Source organism: Zootermopsis nevadensis, unplaced genomic scaffold, assembly GCF_977971745.1.
Source record: "Zootermopsis nevadensis isolate Lab colony 2312 unplaced genomic scaffold, Znev_1.0 Znev_ptg000017l, whole genome shotgun sequence".
In the NCBI taxonomy this organism is placed as follows: Eukaryota; Metazoa; Arthropoda; class Insecta; order Blattodea; family Termopsidae; genus Zootermopsis; species Zootermopsis nevadensis.
In genome coordinates, this window is record NW_028259149.1 from 13,976,671 (window position 1) to 14,000,414 (window position 23,744).

At 40.6% G+C, this 23,744-nt stretch overlaps 2 protein-coding genes across 2 annotated transcripts in view; one reads left to right on the top strand and one right to left on the bottom strand.

Moving 5' to 3' along the window:
- Nucleotides 1–5,436, bottom strand: part of LOC110829058 (G1/S-specific cyclin-D2) — a 42,213-nt gene extending 36,777 nt beyond the window's left edge. The window contains exons 1-2 of the mRNA XM_022062364.2: nucleotides 4,975–5,436; nucleotides 3,322–3,537 (exon numbers count right to left, since the gene is read on the bottom strand). Coding sequence (XP_021918056.1) covers nucleotides 3,322–3,537; nucleotides 4,975–5,169 — 411 coding nt within the window. The 5' untranslated portion in view covers nucleotides 5,170–5,436. The remainder of the gene's footprint in view (nucleotides 1–3,321; nucleotides 3,538–4,974) is intronic.
- Nucleotides 1–23,744, top strand: part of LOC110829056 (splicing factor YJU2) — a 159,502-nt gene that overhangs the window by 40,536 nt on the left and 95,222 nt on the right. The gene's annotated exons all lie outside the window — the stretch shown is intronic.

The window sequence follows — 23,744 nt, forward strand, 5'->3', positions numbered from 1 at the left end:
GAGAGAAGTAGAATTTAAGGTGGTGTCAAATAGGCATATATTATAGGCGTTGAGCCGATTGTACAGAGACTTTTATTTAGTGTTCTCTCTGACGACAGGTCCATATGAACAGGATCCTTGCATCCTTTTCTCGGACTGGGACCTGTTCATATACGTTCTTGGCAGATGATCCAGAAGTGGTTTGCCATTGCCTTCTTCTGTGTGTGAATGGAGTAATTGTTGGGATGCCACGGAGAAACCGGGGAAGCCCCCGGAGGAAAACTCCGTGATGCCTAGACCACGGCCTTGCCCAACACAAGTTATAAATTCGGGCAACCCCGGGAATCGAACCCGAGACCCCAGGATTACAAGGTCAGCGTTCTAACCGCTAGACCACCGTAGCAAGGTAGACTAGAGTTAAAAAATAACTATATGACCGTAATTAGTCAGTTTCACGCTCCGGCTGAATTATCACCGGGAAAAGTTATAAGTAAAGCAAGTATAAAGGATTATAAAGTAAGTACGAAGGCAGCTGTCTTCTGGGTTGTAGCGCCGTGTAGTCCGATAGACTCGCAAGGCAGCAAGGGCCTCTGAAACGTCGGTAAACGCCCATCAGACTACACGGCGCTACCAAATTTTTCGTCGGTATTATAATTATTATTTTTGCTGTTGTATAACAGGCCAAATTGTTATTATCCAATACGCCAAACATTGCCTCTCGTTCATTCATGAGGATGTGTTGTGGTTGGTCCATTCCGACCGCCTGATATCTAAGTTTCCTATATCCTGCACACTTCCCTTTGTGTCCGGTACTAGGCGTGATAACTACAGTTAAACCGATAACGTTTCCCTGCATGTCTATTATTATACACATTCCAACTTAAACATTCCTTAATAGCGTGAATAGCGATTCATAACTTTTACTTTCCAATTGTAACAGAGGTCAGAGCGAACACGAACGTTTCCATAAATGCATGGAATTTCAAAGGCTCCATCTGTCATCAAATTGCTAAGTGTGAAGAAATAAGATCTTCAAAACGAGCTCAAGTATTAAGAATGTTGCAGTGGAACGTAGTCAGTAAAGAACAGACATCTGCAAAGAACGGACGATGTGAGAACACAAAACAAGCCTTCCATTACAAACTGAGACGTAAACGAGGAAGGGCGAAAATAAGGCACATTACGTTTGTAAATACAAAGCTGAAAACAGACGAGTTGTTTTTGTTTTCACTGGGCCAGGGGTTCATTTTGTGCGTGGCACACAAATTCTTTGAAAACGTGCGAGGTCTGAATCAATCTGTCGACCTTGACTGGGAGACTTCTGATACCAGATCTACAATAAAAATGTTAATGCAGCTGATGTGACAGTCTTCGGAAAGGAGGAGGAGGAGGAGGAGGAGGAGGGCACCTGGTAACCAACGTCAGATAGCCCAACTGATATCAATACAGGAAACCCTTTGTAATAATCTGAAAAAAAGGCTGTATATTGTATTATTGGTGAAAATGGGGAGTGGCTTGAGGTGGAAGCAAGATCCACTCATTCTCAACTGGAACACTGGAAAGAAATTACGTCAACCTGAACCAGTCCGTCTACGCTGGCCGAAGGTGGGTGATGATGCAGATGTGTACACAAACTGAGTCTGAAGATTTCTGTCTTCTGGTTTGTTGCGCCCTGTAGTCTGGTCGATGCTTACCAACGTTTCAGAGGTCACGCTGCCTCCGTCGTCAGAGTCTGAAGATTTATGTCTTCTGGGTTTTTGCGCTGTGTAGTCTGGTCGATGTTTACCAACGTTTAAGAGGTCATACTGCCTCCATCATCAGGGCGATGAGTATGAAGATTTCTGTCTTCTGGGTTGTTGCGCTGTGTAGTCTGGTCGATGTTTACCAACGTTTCAGAGGTCATACTGCCTCCGTCATCAGTGTATGAAGATTTCTGTCTTCTGGGTTGTTGCGCCGTGTAGTCTGGTCGATGTTTACCAACGTTTCAGAGGTCATACTGCCTCCGTCATCAGAGTATGAAGATTTCTGTCTTCTGGGTTGTTGCGCTGTGTAGTCTGGTCGATGTTTACCAACGTTTCAGAGGTCACGCTGACTCCGTCGTCAGAGTCTGAAGATTTCTGTCTTCTGGGTTGTTGCGCTGTGTAGTCTGGTAGATGTTAACCAACGTTTCAGAGGTCATACTGCCTCCATCATCAGAGTATGAAGATTTCTGTCTTCTGGGTTGTTGCGCTGTGTAGTCTGGTCGATGTTTACCAACGTTTCAGAGGTCATACTGCCTCCGTCATCAGGGCGATGAGTATGAAGATTTCTGTCTTCTGGGTTGTTGCGCTGTGCAGTCTGGTCGATGTTTACCAACGTTTCTGAGGTCATACTGCCTCCGTCATCAGACTCACCGCTGTGAAATCCTCAATCATAGAGTCTGCTTCACGTTTGAAGTATCTAAATACTTTATACACCAGCTCACACTGGCCAGTCTGTGTATAAGCTAAAAACTGCGACGTTCACCTTCCATGTTTTAGTACACTAGTTTTGTACATCTAATGCTGAATACTAGCAATCTGCTTTTCGCAAACGCAACATTCACACAACAAATAAGAAACAGGATATGCAAATGTAGCAGGGAAAACGCCAGTACCACAGCGAGCGCAAAGCAATTGGCTAGAGCTGACTGGCTCACGAGGGCACGTGACTAGATGCGCCGAAGTGACCGGAACTCGGCCGCCTTCGTTCGTGTCGCGCATTCTAGCAAGTAGCAAGTAGCAAGTCATTATTCAGCGTATTTATTTATTTATCGCTTTTATTATAAAATCGTTCACTGCTAAACCGGAATGCAACTGTCACAGAGATATCATTCTCATCACCTCTTACAAAAAAAATAAGTTAATTCTGTTTTTAAGGAGGATACTTGGCTCGTATCGGCAGAATCTTGCAGCATTCGACGGTGGGTCGTGCAGTTCCTGCTGGGAGCTAGCAAGTGACAGTTGCGTTCCGGTAACATGTCATCTGAGGAAAGTAGGGAGAGCAGCTGCTAATATAATGAATACAGAGTGGCGGACAGTAGACAAGAGGTATTCCTCCAACTTTGGAGTTTCTGCGAGAGCTAACTACTCCTCACATTAAAGAAGCGAGTTACTTAATGTCACACAAGGCCTTGGACTTGGAATTTGCGGACCAGCGAAGGAAAAATCACGGATCCCCAACTGTTCGCGGGCCACTCGTTGGAAAGCATTGGTCTCGTCGATCGTCCTGCCCTCTTACCGAATTGACAGTGGCTTGTGACAGCCGTGTGGCTCATTGCTGTACCCCATGTATCAGGAGCGAGAAACAAAGAGACGTACTTACCCATAGGTCATCCACAGAGATGCTGTTGTCGGTATAGAAGACTAGGTTTTCGGCAGACAGGGGAAGGGATTGTCTCAGCTTCGAACTGAGAAAAAGACACGCAGTTCCCAGCAACTGGAGTTGACTTTTCCTGATGGGACACACACTGAGGAACCTGTCTACGTAGTTCATTGCGAGAGGGAACACTTCCTCTTGGCACTTCTGTTCCTCGCACACCTTGAACACAACAATGACATGTCTTAGATCAAAAGGAAAAACAATGATTTGATATCACGAGGTGACTTGCAAGTAGGAGTGGAAATAAATGTCTTTCCAGAACAAGATAAGATGCTCCGGGTTCTTCAGTTGTTACATACAGAATAAAATAGGTTTCCAGTGTTTTCCGTGTCGAAAGTGTATAAAATAAGTTTACTTCTCGGTGAAAGAATATCAAATTTTTGTACGAATATTGAATGAAACTCTGTACTTCATGTGTGGTAAATGTTATAATGGAGTTGTGTACATAACGAAATTAAATCTAAGAGTCCTTCAGGTAGACCCCCCCCCCCCCCCCCGATAAAAGAGTGAATGTGAAGAAGCGGTGGAGTGAAATTGCCAGAGAAGAACGGAACTCGTAGAAAAACCTAGACCAGTGTCTTTCAGGCCGCCACGGGGAGCAGCCGGTCTGAGCTGTGGCACGACACATAAGCACTTGTTGCTCGTCGTAATGTACACGATACGTTCATGCTCAATTGTAAAGCAGTTTTTCAGCAAATGCATGAATAAGTCATCATAGTAATGACCTTTAGTAACATAAACAGTTCCATTACAACACAGCTTATAATTGGAATGCTACTTTAAACTGTAACTACAGTTGCATGCATTACTAATTAAGACATTTATTGTCCATACTCAATAATATCAATTACAGCAAACACATCATTTTCAAATAACCACAAAGTCATTCAGTTATCAAGAAAATCCTGAGTTAACGCAAACAGAAAATGTTCACAATATCCTTATCCATTTTCATCTAGTCCACACCCCCACTTTACGTATCTTCCTTTCAACATTAACTTTCCACACTAGCTTTCGCCTCCAGAAAGCCAGTAATCTCGATAACATAAGACGAGTAGTAAATCATATTCCTCCTTCCTCCCAATCCAAATACTGAATTCTCCTCAACACGCAGTTCGTAAACGTCCTCCACCTGTGTCCTTACCTTATGGTTCTCAGCGTAGATCGAGCATTTTGAATGGCGGAACGAACTCCCTTAAACATCACACCGTCGTTAAATACCTTAATCAGTCGATAGACATTTCAATGAATCTGAGGAAAACGTGTTGACTTTTCCACTGCTTACATCATCCATTTTGACGTTCGTTTAATGCAGATACGAATTTACTGAACAATCTGTCGCACTGCATATATGATACTGCGTAATCAGACTTTTCGGTGGACGTGGTTATATATTCACAATAAAATATTTCATACATTACTTGTAAATGACGATGAAATCAGTACTTAATATTACGTCTTGTAACACATGAATAAAGTTTAATTCCAGCTTCAATATGAAGTGAAAAATCGCCCGACAATTTTGGTTTAGACCCCTCAGTGTAAAATTCCACTGACATCTATGCAAGCGTAAAATGATTGGTAAAAATTACTTACCTCCATCATCCATTCTGCAACTATTCTTCTCATTTGTGGAGTTAGGTCTTTCTGAACACACTCGAAATACGAACTGGAGGGGCAATATCTCTCTTCCCTGTCCAGCAAGTTCTGTAAGACGCGTTCATCGTTCAATAAAACAGGATCAGGATACGCGCGACATTCACATTCAGTTTCGCAACACAGAAGGTCCATTATACCGCTATAATTAAAACGGTCTGCTAAACCTTATTAAAATCACACCTAAAATGTATTTATTCTACGATTTGGTTACTTGAAATGAAACACTGTTAAATTGTAGAGGATGTGTAGGACATTGGTTTCTAATACGAATATTTTGCGTTACGCTTTGAAGATGGATGTCAGCTGATCGTATGACTCAAATAGTCGTCTCAACGTTAAGCGCCAACCGCAACACGTCCGTACCTGGCACTCTACCAGGCCAGAATATTTTGTGCTACTGACTCAGCGATTGAAAGAGATTCCCCAACGGGTGCCTCTGCAATCTCAGTTCCCCGACTGGCCAATGAGAACGCGTGTGATGAATGGCTGAAGTAGGGATGTATGTCTTGCTGCAGAGGCAGATTTTTCCGTGCGAGAGTTTGCTCTTAAGCACTACGCCTTCTTTTCAATGTGAAAATACCAACTTGTTACATGCTCTTTGTTCAGGAGTTCATAGTAAAAACGCTGGTAAAGATATTCACTCACGAAGGATTTGAGGTTTTGAACGGCGGTGAGTCTGAAGATGGCCGGCCGTGTGGTCTGGTAGAAGTGTATCAGCGTCTCAGAGGTCCTTGCTGCCTCCATCATCAGGACAGGGCGATCGCCCAGATGATGGAGACAGCAAGGACCTCTGAAACGTCGGTAAACTACCATACCAGACGGCGCAACAACCCAGAAGACAGACGTCTTCCTTTTCACTCCATCGATTTGGATGTCCGGGCCTTTCCTAATCCAAAGATTGATGTTCATTACCGTACTCACAAAAGCACTATCGCTATTCTGTGCCAGATGAGTCGAGTCTGAACCCTCATGCTACATCTCTCTGAGATTTACTGCACATCTAAACTTTCCCAAAGTGTTTCAATCCAAAATACACAGAGTGAGCACGAAAGAATTTTGTACTTTCAAAATGATAGAATAACTCTCTAAATTTTGACTCTCGGGGCACATATCAAAGTGTCCTTCTATCGAATGGTAGTGTAAAGTTCTAAATAAAGTTATTCTGTGCTCGTTATGTATTTTCTGTGTATTTTCTCATCTCTCGTGTGTGCTCATTTCCTTTTCCTTGATTTAAACTCCCCAATAATGTTAGCTGAAGTATACAAACTGCGATGTTTTCATAATATAACTTTCGCGATCCTCTTTTATTACTGCCTGTCTCTTAGGAACTGAAGTTTATCGTCACAAAATATCGCACGTACAAGAACATAACTCAAATTGCAGTAGACGATATCGATTGTGGTCTTCTAGGTTGAAATTCCGTGTGGATTTGTAGCTTAACAGCCTTAGTTTCGCTAAACTTAGACCTACACAGGAAATAGTAATCGAAGTAAAGAATTTTAAGATTAGTTAACATTGGAATGCATTATTAAACAAATCAAAAGTAACTACACTTTGCAATAAAATAGTCTGAAGGAATTGTAATGTCCACAACATTCGGTGTATGCAATCTCTGCGGGTGAAACAGCGTCGTTGACATTGCTACCAACATAATATATTTAGAGAAGGAATTTATGCAGATATAAACGTCAATAAGACAGTATAATCTGAGGCTATCACCGCGGTGAGTCTGTTACGCCCTGATGATGGACGCAGCAGGGACCTCTGAAACGTCGGTAAACTTCTAGAAATAAATCTGTGACGGAGAAGCACGGAAGAGGAAGGAAAATGGGAGGAAGAGAATGAGATGAAAGTAAACTGAAGAAGAGAATAGGAGTAGGAGGATGATGGGGAATAGCGTGGTAGAATGACACTCTGAAGGGCTTTGCTGCTTTTCTCAGCGCTGCGGTAGGGCAAACGTAGAAACGGAGCCTTCCTTTGTCCTACCCGAGGCCAAGACGCCTAATGCCTAGGCCCCTGCATCAGAATAATTTGCTTTTCTTACAGGGGTACCTCATGACCATGGTCGCAGTTGTTTTTCAGTGACTGGCTGTGGATTTCGATTCCCAACACAAACGTCTCTCCTCACCACGGCTGAGGCAGTGACGCGCAACCGGTGCGCCGCGGAGGCCATCTAGGTGTGCCGCGAAATTTTCACCTCATATTATAATTATAACCATAATTAGATAAATAATTCTTACTCTTGTTTTCTGCTCTGTCTCAGTTTTCATTCTTTTTTCATTGTGATCGAGTAGACTGAGGACAGACAAGATCTAATAAATGGAATTCGAAAACAACAAAATATGCGGACCTCCCCTTTTTTATGGCCATGCAATCTTCATGTATAAATATAAATCAGAATCAAGTTTAAATGTTTACACATAGTTAATAAATTTTGGATCAAACGGTAGGAAATATATTTTAATTTGTTTCAAATAATGAATATATTTAAAATAAATAACATAATAATAAATATGGATAATTATAAACATTAAATAGAACATACTTCGGTTGGGGTCGATTTATAAGAAGTTGTCGTGGCCAATCAATGCCATAAACCATCTACCCCCCCCCCCTCGACGATATGCAAAATGGGGTTGCTGTGCCGCCATGACTCTTCGACAATATTTAGTGTGTGGCAACACTGGGTTGAGGGCTCAATATGCCTCGCAGTTAATGGGTAGTGGGGGCACTTCACCGGATTAAAACCGGCCACGGCATACAAGTAACCATTTCCCTCTATGTAGAGCCCAAGTTACGACTCAGTGGAGCTTTTTCTCCAAGTCAGTGTTCCGCGGATTTTTGTAAGGAATTGTGTATTCGCGCTAGCAATTCTAATTTGTGAGATTTGAGGTTTTCACGGCGGTGAGTTTGAAGATGGCCGTCTTCTGGGTTGTTGCGCCGTGCTTATCGCCCTGATGATGGAGGCAGCAAGGACCTCTGTAAAACGTCGGTAAACTTCTACCAGACTACAAGGCGCAACGACCCAGAAGACAGCCATCTTCTAATTTTTATTTTTAAATATATATGTATTTATTTATATGTATGTATCCACACACACACACATTGGCTCATCATAGATAGTTATCTGCCTGCGTCCATATGGTGTAGGTATTTATACGCAGATACATATTTATGGTTATGAATAATTTGATACCCCCTCTTCGTGGCGTGTTAGAATGTGGCTTTGGCAAGTCAGGGTGTGTCGGGGGTCGAAAAAGGCTGCTGTACTCTTATGTGTTCTGGTGTTTGTTTAGTGGGGCGCAGGGTTGGGACCTAAAACTAACAAAGTTTCTCGTATGCTATCCGAATCTACATACATAACATTTGGCAGCAATCTGACTACAAGATCAAGGTCATTGCCATGTTCTTTGCACATCTGCGCTTATGTTACGTCTCTTGTTCAGCGTTGCTTATTTTCCTACTAAATTTCAAGTTACCATCGTTTAGGTTTCAGTTTGTTGCGTTTCTTTCGTTTTATCATTTCCTTCGCCCCTCCTTCGTGCCTTCGTCCTCCATCATTTCCCCTTTTGCCTTTCCACCAGTTGATCAGCCTCTTCTTTGTGCTAAAATATTGGCCTCCTCCACTGAAGTCAAGGTGAAGTTGTCCCTGGACCTAAGAAATACTTTTAAAGCGTATGTGTGACGTGCAGGTAAATGTCCGTGTGTTTTTAACTCATTACGTGGAGGTGATGATGACGTACGTCTCGTCAAAATCTGCGACATTTTTCGATATATATAACGAAGTGAAGCAGAAGAATTATTTTCCACTGTGCAGTGCGGTATCTGTAACGCTTTTGTAAGGCCAGTGAGATCAGAAAAGTCGTAAACGAGTCTTAAAAACTAAAGTAGGTACTCGAGATCGGAGCAGGCCTACAACTTTACTCTCTTGTTCAGCTTCTTGGCAACGAGAGCCATTGTGGTGGTATTATCTGCGATACTTGTGGTTAATTTAGTGTGAACTGGAAAACATTCATGCAGGGGAAATGGCCGTGATATAATAAGTTGTTATATTGTTTTCGTAAGCCGATATTACGACCGTATGAACGTGTATTATCAACTTCCGGGTACGCTGTGTACAGTACATTCTTCTCTCCTTAGAATCACGCGTAGTGAATTGTGTCGACCGATACGTGGTACCGGGACATGTAATTTCAACGGTGTTGAATATAATTACAATAATAATATTTTTACGTTTGCAGATTCGTTTGCGACTTATCGTTTGTAAGTGTTCTTTTTTTGAACACCCCTGTTCATCATCTTCGAAATAGATAAAACAATTGGGTTATCTTTCGAAGAGGAACTATTTTGTGTTTGTCATTTTATCTGCTACCTGTTGTTTGGGAGAAACGTCGCGCTTTGTACGATTTTAAACACCCTTTTGCGTGTCTAATTTTGGAAATTGGAAGAAATAGTAATGTCCTGGGGTTCTCTCTTCAAGAGGAACTTTTTTATTTGATAACTTACTGATGAATTCCATGATATCTCATGACGTAGCGTGTCAGACTCGTGCGTAAATGATCATGAGATCAAATCCTGGTCCATTCGAAATATCTTTAATGTTTGCAATTTTAAATGCGTTGCGATTGTTTTAGGAATAGTAGTAGTAGTAGTAGTAGTAGTAGTAGTAGCAGTATCATTAAGCTTGTTCAAGATGTAGAAAGAACTTACTACTGTCTTGGCTACCGGTACCTTAAATTTGTCGGGCATAACCTCAAAGTTCCGCATTGTCGTCAAGATTTTAATTGTTTACTTGTAAACAATATTTCATGCAGAATTTGTAGTTGCGACCAAACCGAAAATTGAATATATGTTTATGCATCCTTCATGTTGTTGTACAGTCTTAAAAAAATCTGAAAGTTCTACATGTTTAAAATATATGTTATCATACAGAACTCTAAAAGTGCTGCTAGTGTCGTTCCCAGCTCATGATTTCGGGCATCCGCCATGTTGTTATATCAAATTGTAGGAAGTTAAAAGTATGAGTTTCGGATAGCCTCTTATGGCTTCATGTTTATATAAAATTTTATCAAATTTTATCCAGCGGTTTTCGAATTGGGATACGCGGTTACAGCACTGTGTAGTCTGGTAGACGTTTGCCCACGTTTCAGAGGACTTTGTTTTCTGCATCGCCCTGACGATGGAGGCAGCAAGGAAATCTGAAAACTCTTGGTTAACTTCTAACAGATTACCTGGCGCCACAACCCAGAAGACAGCCACCATTGTAACATATCTGTACTTGAACGATAACTTTTACATTCGTATCTACATAGATGAAGAGACTCCACTGTACACAGAACTGGCGTCGTGTGCAAATATTGGCCGAGAAATTTGCAGTCAGCTGATGTCTTGAACTTATCAAATGAAAGGAAGAGACGGTCCAGCTGCGTCATGTCCTGAGCATGATGTGGTCAAATATTCTGCACATTCTGTATATAAAAACTCGCGAATTAGACGGTGCAGATAATATAGTTCTGTTGTCTTATCATCTCTCATGCGGTCTATTTACGTATTTTCTTAATTACGTCTTGCAGTTACAGCTAGATGACGCCATATGCCATCCTGTGTTCACATGCTCAGTCCACTGCCCCTATACGCAATCCTGCCGTTTAAACTAAATTTCTGTTTCTTGCTGTCATCTCTCTCCTTGGTGTTTTTTTTATTTAGTGTTCTGTCAGACGACAGGTCCATATGAACAGGATCCTTCCATCCTTTTCTCGGACTGGGACCTGTTCATATACGTTCTTGGCAGATGATCCAGAAGTGGTTTGCCATTGTCTTCTTCTGTGTGTGAATGGAGAAACCGGGGAAGCCCCCGGAGGAAAACTCCGTGTTGCCTAGACCACGGCCTTGCCCAACACAAGTTATAAATTCGGGCACCGCCGGGAATCGAACCCGAGACCCCAGGATTACAAGGCCCGCGTTCTAACCGCCAAAGAAAGGGCAGAGAGCAGCGGAAATGCGTGGCGGAGCGTGTACTGGAGTACATTCTGCAGAATCCAGTAATCTGTCCTACTACCCCTTCTGACTTGACTTTCAACACGTGCTAAATCGAATGATTTTAATTGAGAATCCGCATTTAAAATTTCTCGTAATTAATGTAAAAATAGACACGCGGTGAATTTAATCAGAGCTTAAGAGGCGATCCGCAACGATTTTTGAGTATACAAGAATGTCAGTAAGTAGTTTCGATTTGTTATTATAAAATTAAAGTAAGAACTGGAGTAAACCTATTTCACGAACAGAACGACTTACTGTAACTTTAATTATGAAGCAAAAACTTTCTGTTTCTTTAAGATATGGATTGTTGTTCTTCTCTGCAGGTTGTTTCTATAACGCACAACTCTTTGAAGAAATAAAATATGCTTAATTAAAATTATACTTTGTCTTATAAATTACTATTATTAATACTTTGGGGGGGTGTTATAATCTTTGTATGAAGGTATGTATTCTGTGGATTGATTAAAATACCTAGACTTGTCGGAGGACGTTGTAGAATTCCCGAATTATATTTCTAATCCGTAAATTTTGAATAGTGTTCGCGTTTTTCATACTAGAGAGTAAAGTCATAAGAATTATAATCATCAGACTTTTATGTTCTTCGAGCTGCAATAATTTGTTTATTTCATTGTCATTAGAACAAGGTCTTTATCGTCGACGAGCTCATGTACACGTTCATTTGTCACTTCCGTGTAGGTTTCTGGTAAAGGTTCAAGTGTTCCACTACCTCTCCAGTTTAAGACGGAGCTGTAACAAACTTGAACAATTGTATCACACGTTAATGTACTTGCAGTGGTAACAGCAACATTCTAAAATGAAGAATGAAATGTGTCATTGTGTACTTACACCCGTTTCAAGAACAAGTATGTCGTTCAATGAAAGAGGGGTCATTAAATCATGACGCGCGCAATTACTATTGTTACATATTCTCGCTCTTTTAAACCTCGGCTTCGTTCGTATTTGAGGTCATTAACTCGAAAACACTACAACATGTGAGGAAATGTGAAGTGCTCATAAGATATTCAAGTTTAGTCCGACGAGTTGCCCGCACTCCAGTCCAATGCTTCGAAGGTTACACACGTGTGACTTTCATTTCGCTTTATAAATTCCGTTTTAGGGACCACATTGCTTCAGGAACTGAAAATGAACGGACTTTTACGTATTTGAGTTCTCCGACAGATTTTTATTAAACTTGACACACTACACTTTTATTATACAGTTATTATTTAGTGTTCTGTCTGACGACAGGTCCATATGAACAGGATCCTTCCATCCTTTTCTCGGACTGGGACCTGTTCATATACGTTCTTGGCAGATGATCCAGAAGTGGTTTGCCATTGCCTTCTTCTGTGTGTGAATGGAGTAATTGTTGGGATGCCACGGAGAAACCGGGGAAGCCCCCGGAGGAAAACTCCGTGTTGCCTAGACCACGGCCTTGCCCAACACAAGTTATAAATTCGGGCACCGCCGGGAATCGAACCCGAGACCCCAGAATTACAAGGCTAGCGTTCTAATCGCTAGACCACCGTGGCGGGGGCACCGCTTATACGGCGGGTTAGGGACCAGACCCCCGACGAAAAACGGGGCCCTACTGTATTGGTAATTACCTAGTGTACAATTAATTCAATTTGTCCTTAGGACCACTCCACGTCATCACCTGATACAGTTTTGGGTAAATCTATCTTGAGATTTTTTTTTCACCTGTAAGTAAACAGTCCTGATCAAACTTTGCTATTTTTTGAGTACGTGCGTCAATTCTGTAATTCTTAGAAAATCACAGACATAATTTTCACAACACAATCAAAAGCGATCTCCGATGTGCAACACAAAGTAGACTGACGTGGTGCGTTCGCAATGCCATCTATGAGCGCGCATTTCCTCTTTCGTTAGATCTGTTTAATGTGTTCTCAGTCGACAGTAAGCGATTTTAAGCCCATTAAAATGTGAGTGGGTGTGTTAATTTCGCGTCGCACTGCGTGGATGAAGTTTCAATTTTTTTAAGCCTCGGTCTTACTGGCGCGACGGGTGTGCTGAAATGTAAAACAGTGGCTTCAAACCGCACACTGTAAGTAACATATGGTAATAACCTGTACGATTATGGGAAGAAGGGCCTAAGGCGCTGTTTCGAAACCTTTCATACATGGCATCACTAAAATATTGTATAATTATTTGATATTTGTTTAAACTGTCACTTTAACACACAGTGTTCATCACTGTCACTGTTTATCGAACTACATGTTTCGGTTGCATGCTGTCATCTTCAGGTTCTACGTGGTTATTGCACTCTTATTAAAATCAAACTTAATTTTTTTTTTCCCTTGGATTTTTCTGACATTGGTTAACACTTTGACAGTGGTAAACTGTATGTCTGAAACACCGCGATGCTACATTTTAGAATTGAATATTGTGCAATTCCTCACTGCACGCTCTTTCATAAACTTTGGGTGTGTATTGTATCTATGCACAAACTGTTTTCGTATTATTCTTCATAGCTTTTGTTTTCATCTTATATTTTCTTACAGTTTTCAACACTAGTTCAAGTTATTAACAAAAAATTAGAGACGTTTAAAATCTCTGACGATCAGCCGAGATGTAGATTAAAAATGACAAATTTCAAAAAGCTCATTGTGTAACAAACATTAAAGCACCTGAAACGTAAACAATGCTCAACAGGATGTCGCTTGTCACTGTCCACAGTCTACATTCTGAGATTTATCCTGTTCTCCTTCAGCCTTTTTAGACGAATGTTGATAGAAACTTAAAATAGGCCACGGTTCTTACAATTCAGTCATGTACGAGGCTCGTCCTTAAAGTAAGTTTCCCTGGGGCCGTTTACAGAAACAAAACACAATTTCATGGAAATATTTATTGCAACAGATACAGCAAGTGTCCAGCTATTTTTCAACATATTCGCCACCGGAATTGAGACATTTGTCATACCGTGGGACCAACTTTTGAATACCTGTGTCGTAGAAGTCTGCCGCCTGGGATTGGAACCACTGTGTGACAACCATCTCCGCCTCTCTGTCATTCTCAAAACGCTGACGCTGACCGGACAGGAATTTCTTGAGGTGTAGGAAAAGATGGAAATCACTGGGAGCGAGGTCCGGGCTGTAGGGTGAATGATTAAACACCTCCCAGCTGAACTCCTGCAGGAGACTTGCTGTCCGTCGAGCCGTGTGCGGCCTAGCGTTATCACTGACCGCACTTCACAGTCGGCGGGAGCTGGAATAAGAACCTCCATCTTCAACAGCTGCAACGATGCTACTGTGAAAACGCGGGAAGTACCGTTAGTGCATGCGCCATGCTACGTCATTGCTCTATCACGTACGCACAGTCGCTTCGCTCAATATAAGGTTTGCTAGCTGTGGGACGAGTGGGAAACTTACTTTTGGGACGCGCCTCGTATATGTGCCTGCTCATAACCAATAAATATCCAAAGTGGTAAGTATTTTCTCTCAACTGTTGTTTCGAAATAATATTTTAAAATTATTCATTAAATCCTCCCTAAAGTTATTTATGCCTTTGTTATATATTATCATTTGTGTCATTCTGGTGCATTTAGTCCTGTGTGCTCAGAGTTGCACTTTAATCAATTTCGTTACTGAACTGTAAAATCATTAATACGCATCCTCTGTATAGATCATATGGAATGAACACATAATAGAGAGGTCATATCTGTCATTCCGCAATGTTTTAACTCCAAAAGGCTTTCGCTTAATTTTATTAATATAATTTGTATCTTATATGCGTCATGTTTGTGTTTGATTAAATATATTTATTTTGTACAGTCTATACACAAACGTTTGAAGTTTATTGGTGTTGTAAAAATTATATAATATTAAAACATTTGTTGTGTAAAATATTATATTAGCGCTCTTAATCGTAAATACGATTTTACATTATATTTTTTAGCGCTTTTATTAAAACGACATGTTTCGACGGGTAATACCGTCGTCTTCAGGTTTTTATCAATTTAAAATATTTTAAAAACTATTAGATATTTGATGCAATGTATTATAATGATCCGTAGTTCTGTTTGTAGCTTTCCATTTTCATGGTAAGTTGGTTATTGTAGTCAGACGTTATATTTATCTGTGGAATTAATGCTTAATTATTTTCTTGGAATCGTATTTACGATTAAGAGCGCTAATATAATATTTTACACAACAAATGTTTTAATATTATATAATTTTTACAACACCAATAAACTTCAAACGTTTGTGTATAGACTGTACAAAATAAATATATTTATTAATATAATTTTGGTTCATATCTGTCCACTTTCGGTTTATCCAAAAAATTTGCACGAAGCTCCAATAAAACTTGGTCAGCTTTCTCAAAAACACCTTGTCGTTTATAAAACAGCGCCCGTTTATTTGAAACATTTTTTTTTAAAATATGTTTTTAATTACACGGGAAAATCCTTGCTCTGTGTCACGTGATGTCTACAGCGTGATTATTTTTACATCAATAGACGTATCTGTAGTAAGAGACGTTCAGCGCAATGGTTCACAGTGGGATGGGCATCTCGAACTCATTTAGAACATGTATACGGTATTTCACAGTAACCATTCCACTTTTGTTATTAATTAAAATAAATATAAATATAAAATTAATCTGGTGTGGGTGAGTGTTGCTTGGTCCCTTCTTGTTCTGACAACTACACAGTGAGATGGGGGGGTCTATGTCTGGAGCCTGCCACGTGATTTCTAAGTGACATCATTAAGCTGTGGTAACATTGACCTCCCCCACACGAACCTGTGTGCTACTACGTATTAATAGAATATCCTCGGTTCAAATCCCGACTTCTAACGATGTAAATTACGTAAATTACCGATTTGATTGTAACATAGATGGAAAGCATTGTATTAACGTAACGAGGAATCCCTAATTTATACAACTCATCTGTACTTAATTCGTAATGTGAGTGCAGTGAATTTAACACGTGCTGAACCCGTAGAGACGGGAAGCTCCGTTAAGAGCGACAGACTACATCTTATAGCAAAAGTTAAGCAACGAATTACACGGACATAATGCAACTGTTTTGGAACTGATCATTCTGTTGAATTGTATCTTCAATATTTTCACATAGTTTAATGTTGTTAACAGTTATTATACCTTTCCTTGGTACACGAGAGATGCCGGGCTTAAAAAATTGGTTCGTCGGGTTTGGATTTATTTGGTACTTTAGAAGATCGGTGAAAGAAACTGATAGTCGTTCGCCTAGTCAAGAAATCCCTCACCTTTTATGGGTCACGAAGTTAATAAAAGCACGCCGTAGGTCCTTATTCTGAACGAGATCGATCGAGTTCAATATTAACTTCACATGTAAACTTCAATCTTCCGAATAGTTTTTCCCTTCAGGCTTTATGACCAAACTTCATAACAATTTCTCAACTCCCCATGCACGCTACATAACCCGCCCATCTTATTGTCCTTGATATGACCATCCTAGCAGTATTTGGTGTAGTGTACGAATTGTGAAACTGCGCATTATACAATTTTCTCCAGCCATTACATCCTCTTAGGTCCCACCATTCTCATCACTGTGTCTCAGACTCCCTTAATCTGTGGTTTTCCTTTAATTATAATCTGGTGTGCCGCGAGATATTTGGATATCCTACTAGTGTACCTCCATTTCGAAAAGACCGTGAATCTGTGGATGAAATAGCGCAGAAATCAATGCTTGTTCCAAAAGTGTGCGATGGTAGTGTGGGTGAGATTTTCCGATGCAAGGTCCGCCCTGCAGACAGTGCAGAATGTCCTCCAGGCGCCAGAAAGCTATTCAGGCATGAAGGGCCGTCTTGAACGAAAGACAGACGTACAAGCGCTCCGACTCCATATGCTTCCAGTTCAATCGTGGTCATGGCCATTTGTCTTTTTTCCCCACATACAAATCGTTTGGTCAGTCTGGCACCTCATCCCAAAGGCATTATTGCAAAAATGTATTTTCTGCTATCCCAGGGCCGTATTTAGAAATGGGATTTTAAGGATTCAACATAAAACCCTGAAATTTCTGGAAAATCAGATTCCATCGCAGTCCCTTTATCTCGTTACCATAACAGCTACACGTGATTTGTAAAAACCTTAAGTTCCTCTTTGCTGTATGGTTATTGTGTAACATGCTTCGGAAAGAATGTAACTCCACAGAGGAGGGCCATCTTTGCCGGCTAACAGTTACTCAGCTAAGTAGGATTTGTGGTTTTCACAGCGGTGAGTCTGAAGTTGGCAGTTTTCTGGGTTGTTGTGCCGTGTAGTCTGGTAGAAGTTTCAGAGGTCCTGCCCTGATGGTGGAGGTAGCAAGGACCTCTGAAATGCCGGCAAACTTCTACCAGACTACACTGTACAACAACCCATAAGACTAGCATCCTTAGTTTGCCAACTATTTAAGAAATCTCTGTATTTAATAAACACGAAGGTTCAGTGTTACAACCGAGTGGTTAGAACTCCTGCTTCGTATTCAGGAGGTCCCGAGTTCAAATTTCGGTTTTCGTGGTTTTTGTATCAGTTCCCCAGACAAATGCCGAGACAGCACCGTATTTAGGCCACAACCACTTTCGTCCGTATCCTTCCCAATCCACTAATTATCCTATCATATAACGTTATGGAGTCGGAGCTACTGAATAGCGTCGTTAAATAAATACTACCGTTTTCTCAAAACGCCCGCCATTTCACCCTATGACAGTCAGTTCAGTCCAGTGCACTCTCCGAATTTGCCTATTAATTCAATACTGAATTTAAGATTGTCCTCCCATCCACGTGCATGATATACAGAGTTGCTTTTCAGTAAAGGGGCTCCAAATATGAACAGAGGGATTGAATTCTCGAAACGGGTAGAGAGTTTTATTCTGAGTCCCATCTAGTCTTCATGCAACCAGTACTTATAAATCCTTATCCGAGAGTAAAGTAGCCGGAATGTGAAGCTGACTACTCACTTTTATCTATTGCTGATGTTAAGAATGCTTGGAATTTTCACTTCACTCCCTCATGGCGTGTTTAAGTTCATGAAGTTTTCTCCAGTCGTATCTTAACCCGAGTTTAATCCAAATATCTTAATCAGCAATTTGTTATGAGATTTCGTTTGTCCTACAAATTAGCCAGCTGTGTTAGTAGAACTACAAGGTTCAGTATTGTTCGTAGGAACGGCCGTCATTAAACACGATCGTAGTTGGTGAGTGTTCAGTTTCAGATCGCTCTGCCTTCGGATAGGTCGTTGGGTGGGGTCTTTTCTAGACCCTGTCCATAGCCTGGACGTCGCGTAGAGAAGAATAGTTCTTACCTCCGCCGAGAACAAAATCCCTGGTGTCCAGTCAGTATGATGCATTCTGCTTATAACACGGAAAACTTGGAGGAAACTTGGTAACTTTGCAAGCAAAGCATCCGCATTCTGATGAGCTCCAATGCCAAAGTCACAAACAGCTGCTGCTGGCTCAGCGCTGCTCATGTGTTTCAACAGTGGATGGAGATTCAACTGACGAAGAGCCTCTGCGCGTGTCTCGAGGCGTTTATGCATCGCTGTATCGAAGACCAGTGGTCTCTCACTTCACAAAAGAACTTGACAAGCTCGGAAAGTGTGTTCTGTACCGGAATACGTACACATGCTATTCTGATGTGTTCTTTGCATCATGCACTTGGATGTATTAAATCCGCCTTGTTCCATAGTTCCCATAGTTGGCATTGAATCGTAGTACCGCACTGTCAAACTCATTAATTTTCCCATGCGTCCATGGGAAATTCAGAAGTACGATAGTTCGTGCAGAATTTCATAGTCTCCACATCAAACTTCATCCAAATCCGTCCAGTGGTTCTCGAGTATAATTAGTTGGACGGACGGGCGGACAGCGACCAGCTAATAGTTCTTCCTTAGAATGCACTTCATGCAGAGAACGTATATTAAGCCCCAAGAAACAGTTCAGAAGTAATAGTGTGGGTTTAGCAAACGCAGGGATGCGTTCTATGTGCGTACGGCGAAAAGTATATATAAAAAGGGGGAACTTTAGTTTAACTCCAAAGTGATGTTAGCAGAACTGAAAAGCTATAGCTTCGGCTACTTATTGTGTCTTTTGATGCCCGGGGGGGGGGGGGGGGGGGTTGTGCTCCTGTAAATCTCAGTGTGTATTGAAACAATGTAAACGGGAGATGTATAATAATCGCCATTTTGGAGAAAATTACTCAATGAGACGAAAAATTATATTTTGGTAGGAATGTCCGTTATTACTTAAAAATTAAGAAATTAAAATTTTAATGTTAAATAATAACAGGTAGTGGGTAGTATCATTTTTGAGGCAAAATTAGTGACACTGTTGGTGTATTATTGTGTTGAAGACTTTAGAATGACGTTACATAACGAGCTTCGTAATTTGCCCTCTTCATCTTATATTAATAGAAGAATGTGGTGGGTGGACACGTGCTGGTGAGAAATGCACACAGAACCTTCTGGAGGACTCAAGGGTAAAGACTGGTACGTTGATATTAAAATGGACGTGTGTGTGTAGGGAGTGAACTAGATTCAAATGGTAGGATTTTTTCTGAAGATGTCTGTCTTCTGTGTTGTTGCGCCGTGTAAAAGGTAGAAGTCTACCGACGTTTCAGAGGTCCTTGCTGCTTCCATCATCTGAAACGTCGGTAAACTTCTACCAGACTACACGGCGCAACAGCCCAGAAGACAGACATCTTCAGATTCAACTGACCAAGGATACGGAACAGTACGAACACTTTGAATTACATAAAGGCGGGGAATTTCTTTGCATCCGAGAAATTACCACTCTTCCAACGAAGACGTTGCACGATCTGGTCAGTAATTTACTTCTTATCCTGTTATGTTCTGTTGTACTTGTCATGTTGTGTACTCGAGACAGTTTTCAAGGAACTGTGAAATGACGCAATAATGGTTACATAAATGTTGATGGAGGGAGGATTTATTTATATATTTTACTGCAAGGAATGTCACTGTATAATTTCTCTTGCTAGTGTTTGAGAATGTGGAAGTAAGAACTCGTCATATTCAATGGAATTTCCGGCTGTACCCCAACATTTTACAGTGAACATGACCTTCATTTTGCATTGTGTGTCGTAAAGTTGGAAGCCTGGGGCCCGGATTCGGTCGTCGAATATGAATTTTTTTTAATGTGGATTATGAGTGTATCAAATCTAAAACTTCTTGACGATGGTGAAGAGTCAATTGAATAAAAATTTTCTTGGATATTATCCATCGTCTAGTAAATATAAAACGTAAAAAACGACGTTTCGGAGATGGGACTCTATCTCCGTCTTCAGGTTCCTACTCAGTTGGGCCCACTAGATAGAGCTAATCCCTATCTCCGGAGATAGGGAACCTGAAGACGGAGATAGAGCCCCATCTCCGAAACGTCGTTTTACGTTTTTTACGTTTTATTACTAGACGATGGATAATATCCAAGAAAATTTTTATTCAATGGATTATGAGTCGCTACTAAGAAATTGAATGTAGCAGCGAAAATGTGTGAACCAGTTTTTGAATAAGTGGTTTGCTGTCTTTGTGATACTTCGGTCGTACGTGAGCAGAAGTAACGGGATGCTGGAAAAATTGCACATTGACGTTCATAATTGGCATACTCTTCTGTTATTAGAGTGGTCTGTTATATGTATGAGACGTATGAAAAGCTGATACGAAATACTGGTCTTGAAATCTGAAGAAAAGAGACTATTTGGGAGGTCAAGGTTTCGATACGAGAAGGAAAAAAAGGATGTTTAAGGAAACAGGATAATAGGCTGTAACATAAGAATACGAACTAGGTTGATCTGACCCGGGGTAGGGTCCAGTGGCTGACTCATGTGATCACTGTAATGAAACTTCAAATTCCATAAGACACCAAACATCGCAACAAAGTAATTAGCGCGCCTACTTCGTATTCGGTAGGTCCAGCCTGAAAATCTCGGCCAAGATGACGGCTACCCTGAGTCGATTTCCTCCAGATGAATGCCGAGATATTACTTTAAATCAGGCCAAATTCTTATGGTTCATTATTCGCCCGTTTATTTGTCGTTGTATGAGTTAATATCAGCGTCGTTAAATAAACCATAGGCCTGTGTAAATGAGAGTATTCGTGGAGGGCAGAGAATCTCTTGATTGCTTAAGCTACTGTTAGCTTCTGAAGACGAAATCTGCTTCCGGAACCGATGTTTTGTCTTATTTGATCTGTGATTAATCTTAGAGTTCAGTTATTATAGATACAGAAAGGCCTGTATAGTCCACGCAGCTGACCAAATGTATCGATTCCATGCTGTGTTGTCATTCGCGTTGTTTACAAAACCAATAAAATGGTAGGCCTACATATCTTACGCTACTTATAGAGACCCGCGTACTCAAAATTTATAAAATGTATAGTTACACCGTATCTTATTGTTTCAAACCAAGGTCTTATGTCTTAACAAAGTTTGTAGTTATGCTATGAACAACTTGTAATACGAGTTGTTTTTAGCCAACTTATTTAGTACAAAATAAAGAATTTGTGATATCGTAGCCGCGTGTCCGTCCATCCGTCCGTAATAACTCTTGAACCAACTGACGGGTTTTCATATGCCACTGGAGACCATCCCAACTTTTAACTTTTTAATATAATTTTATTAGTAATGTCAAAATGACAACATTGAGAACTTTATGAAGACTGCCATTTGATGTGGGATCCTGGCGTTTTGTGTTCGAAAAAAATCCATGTTTTGTACAGGTAAAATTTGTATACATTGCAAACAATAAACACTCTGTAACAGTAATGTGTTCAGCTTTCGGTTTGATGGCGATGACAAATGAACTATTTCATGTGAAACTATTAACGCATTTGAAATATTACATGGTGACAGGTCTTAAATATGCCTACAAATTATGTGTGATACATTTTCTCGTATTGATGTTGGTCTTCTGAGTTGTGTCGTTCTATGGACTTGTAGGTAGATACTAAAGTTTAGGGGAAACATACCGCCTCCATCTTCAGATGGGAACGTTCGTATCCACCTACAAGTTCACTCAACGTCACAACCCGGAAGATCAACATCGACATATTCACCGCCATGATTCCGTAAAAGTTTTCGATAACAATTTGGTATTTCATATCCTCCGTGAAGAAGTAATAATATGCGGGTTGTGAAACCGTTTCCTCTTCTAACCACCGTGATGTAACAACAGCACAAGTAAACATTGTCTATTCCTGATTTGTTATCTAATACACAAGGCGAAATGTAACGTAGAATGAACGTCCCTGAAACAGAAAGGACCATCACATACCTCAATCTTTTCTTTACGTGGTCAGTATTAAGGACATTGTGAAAATGCGAAACACTGAGGTTAAGTTTGTCAGATTTTTTTTTCTCCTGATGACTGCAAGATAAATCTGACAAATTCAATGTAGGTGAGATTTCAGGTTCTCGCAGTTGATAGTTTGAAGATGACTGTTTTTTTTTTTGGGGGGGGGGGATGTTGCGCCGAGTAGCCATAGAAATATACCGACGTCAGCAAACATCTAGCAGACTACACGGCGCCACATCCTACAAGACAGTCATCTTCAGATTCAATTCAGATACAATTAAAATTCAGTTTATACAAAGTTACAAATAAATCTTGCAGTTCATCCACATAGAAATTTGTCGCAATTTATGGAACAATACATGCTACAGGGACATTTTCATGTACCTGAAGGTGTGTGTGAGTGTGTTATATATGTGAGGACTGAGGTAGAGATTACACTACAACATTGTGCATGAATTAACATGCCCTGAAGTCCAGTAACACTGATAAAGTTTTACTATACTCTGGGTAAGCCGCCTGGAGTGTTCAGGTGTGCACTGTAACATGAAGACTGGTGTGCAAATATTTGCAAAACAAGCGAAAGGCGACGCTCCTTACATGATGTCATAATAAACTGAGGAATATCGTAATGATATTGCGTCTGTTTGTGTTTTAAATGTCCTCTTATCGAGAAAAGTTCTGTTTGATATCAATTGAAAGAAAAGGTGATAAAACCATTGCTTTATAAACATTACAAACCAGATAAAACAGCTTCAATTTAGATCAAAGACTACATAAGGGACATCGTAAATGCAGATCTATTTACTATCGGGACCCAAAGCAACGGAAATTTCAATAAAATGTTTGAGTGCTTCAGAAACCGATTAAATTGGCCGCGTTTACTCCTCACAGTTATTGGTATTTTGGATAGGATTAGACGAATATAGAAAATGGTTACATATTTATTGATGGTCATTTTATCGTAAAATTATTTCGAGTTGAGGGCAAAAGCATTTGGTGTCCGTTTTGATTGAAATATCTCTTGGTTGCTCTCGCCCAAGAAAGGTTTGCGATCCCTCGTTTATACTAAAAGTTACCTAAGGAATTTGATTTTGGTTCTTAAGCCTAAGACAATGTAATCTGCGCATTTATAAAGCTGAAATTGAACTTTATTGCTACCACTCTTTTAAACAGAGCAGAGTTCTTTTTGTGGACCTAGATGTCGCCCAGCTTGTCAGGAAATGTTTCGCCTTCTATTCAAATCGAATTTTCACTATCGTGTTCACAGCAGCCCATCCATATCCTGAGTCAGATGAATCTAGTTCACATCTCCGACATCGTACTTCTTAAATATCGACTTTAGTATTGTCCGAAAGCACGATTAACTCAGTCGGAATAGCGACTG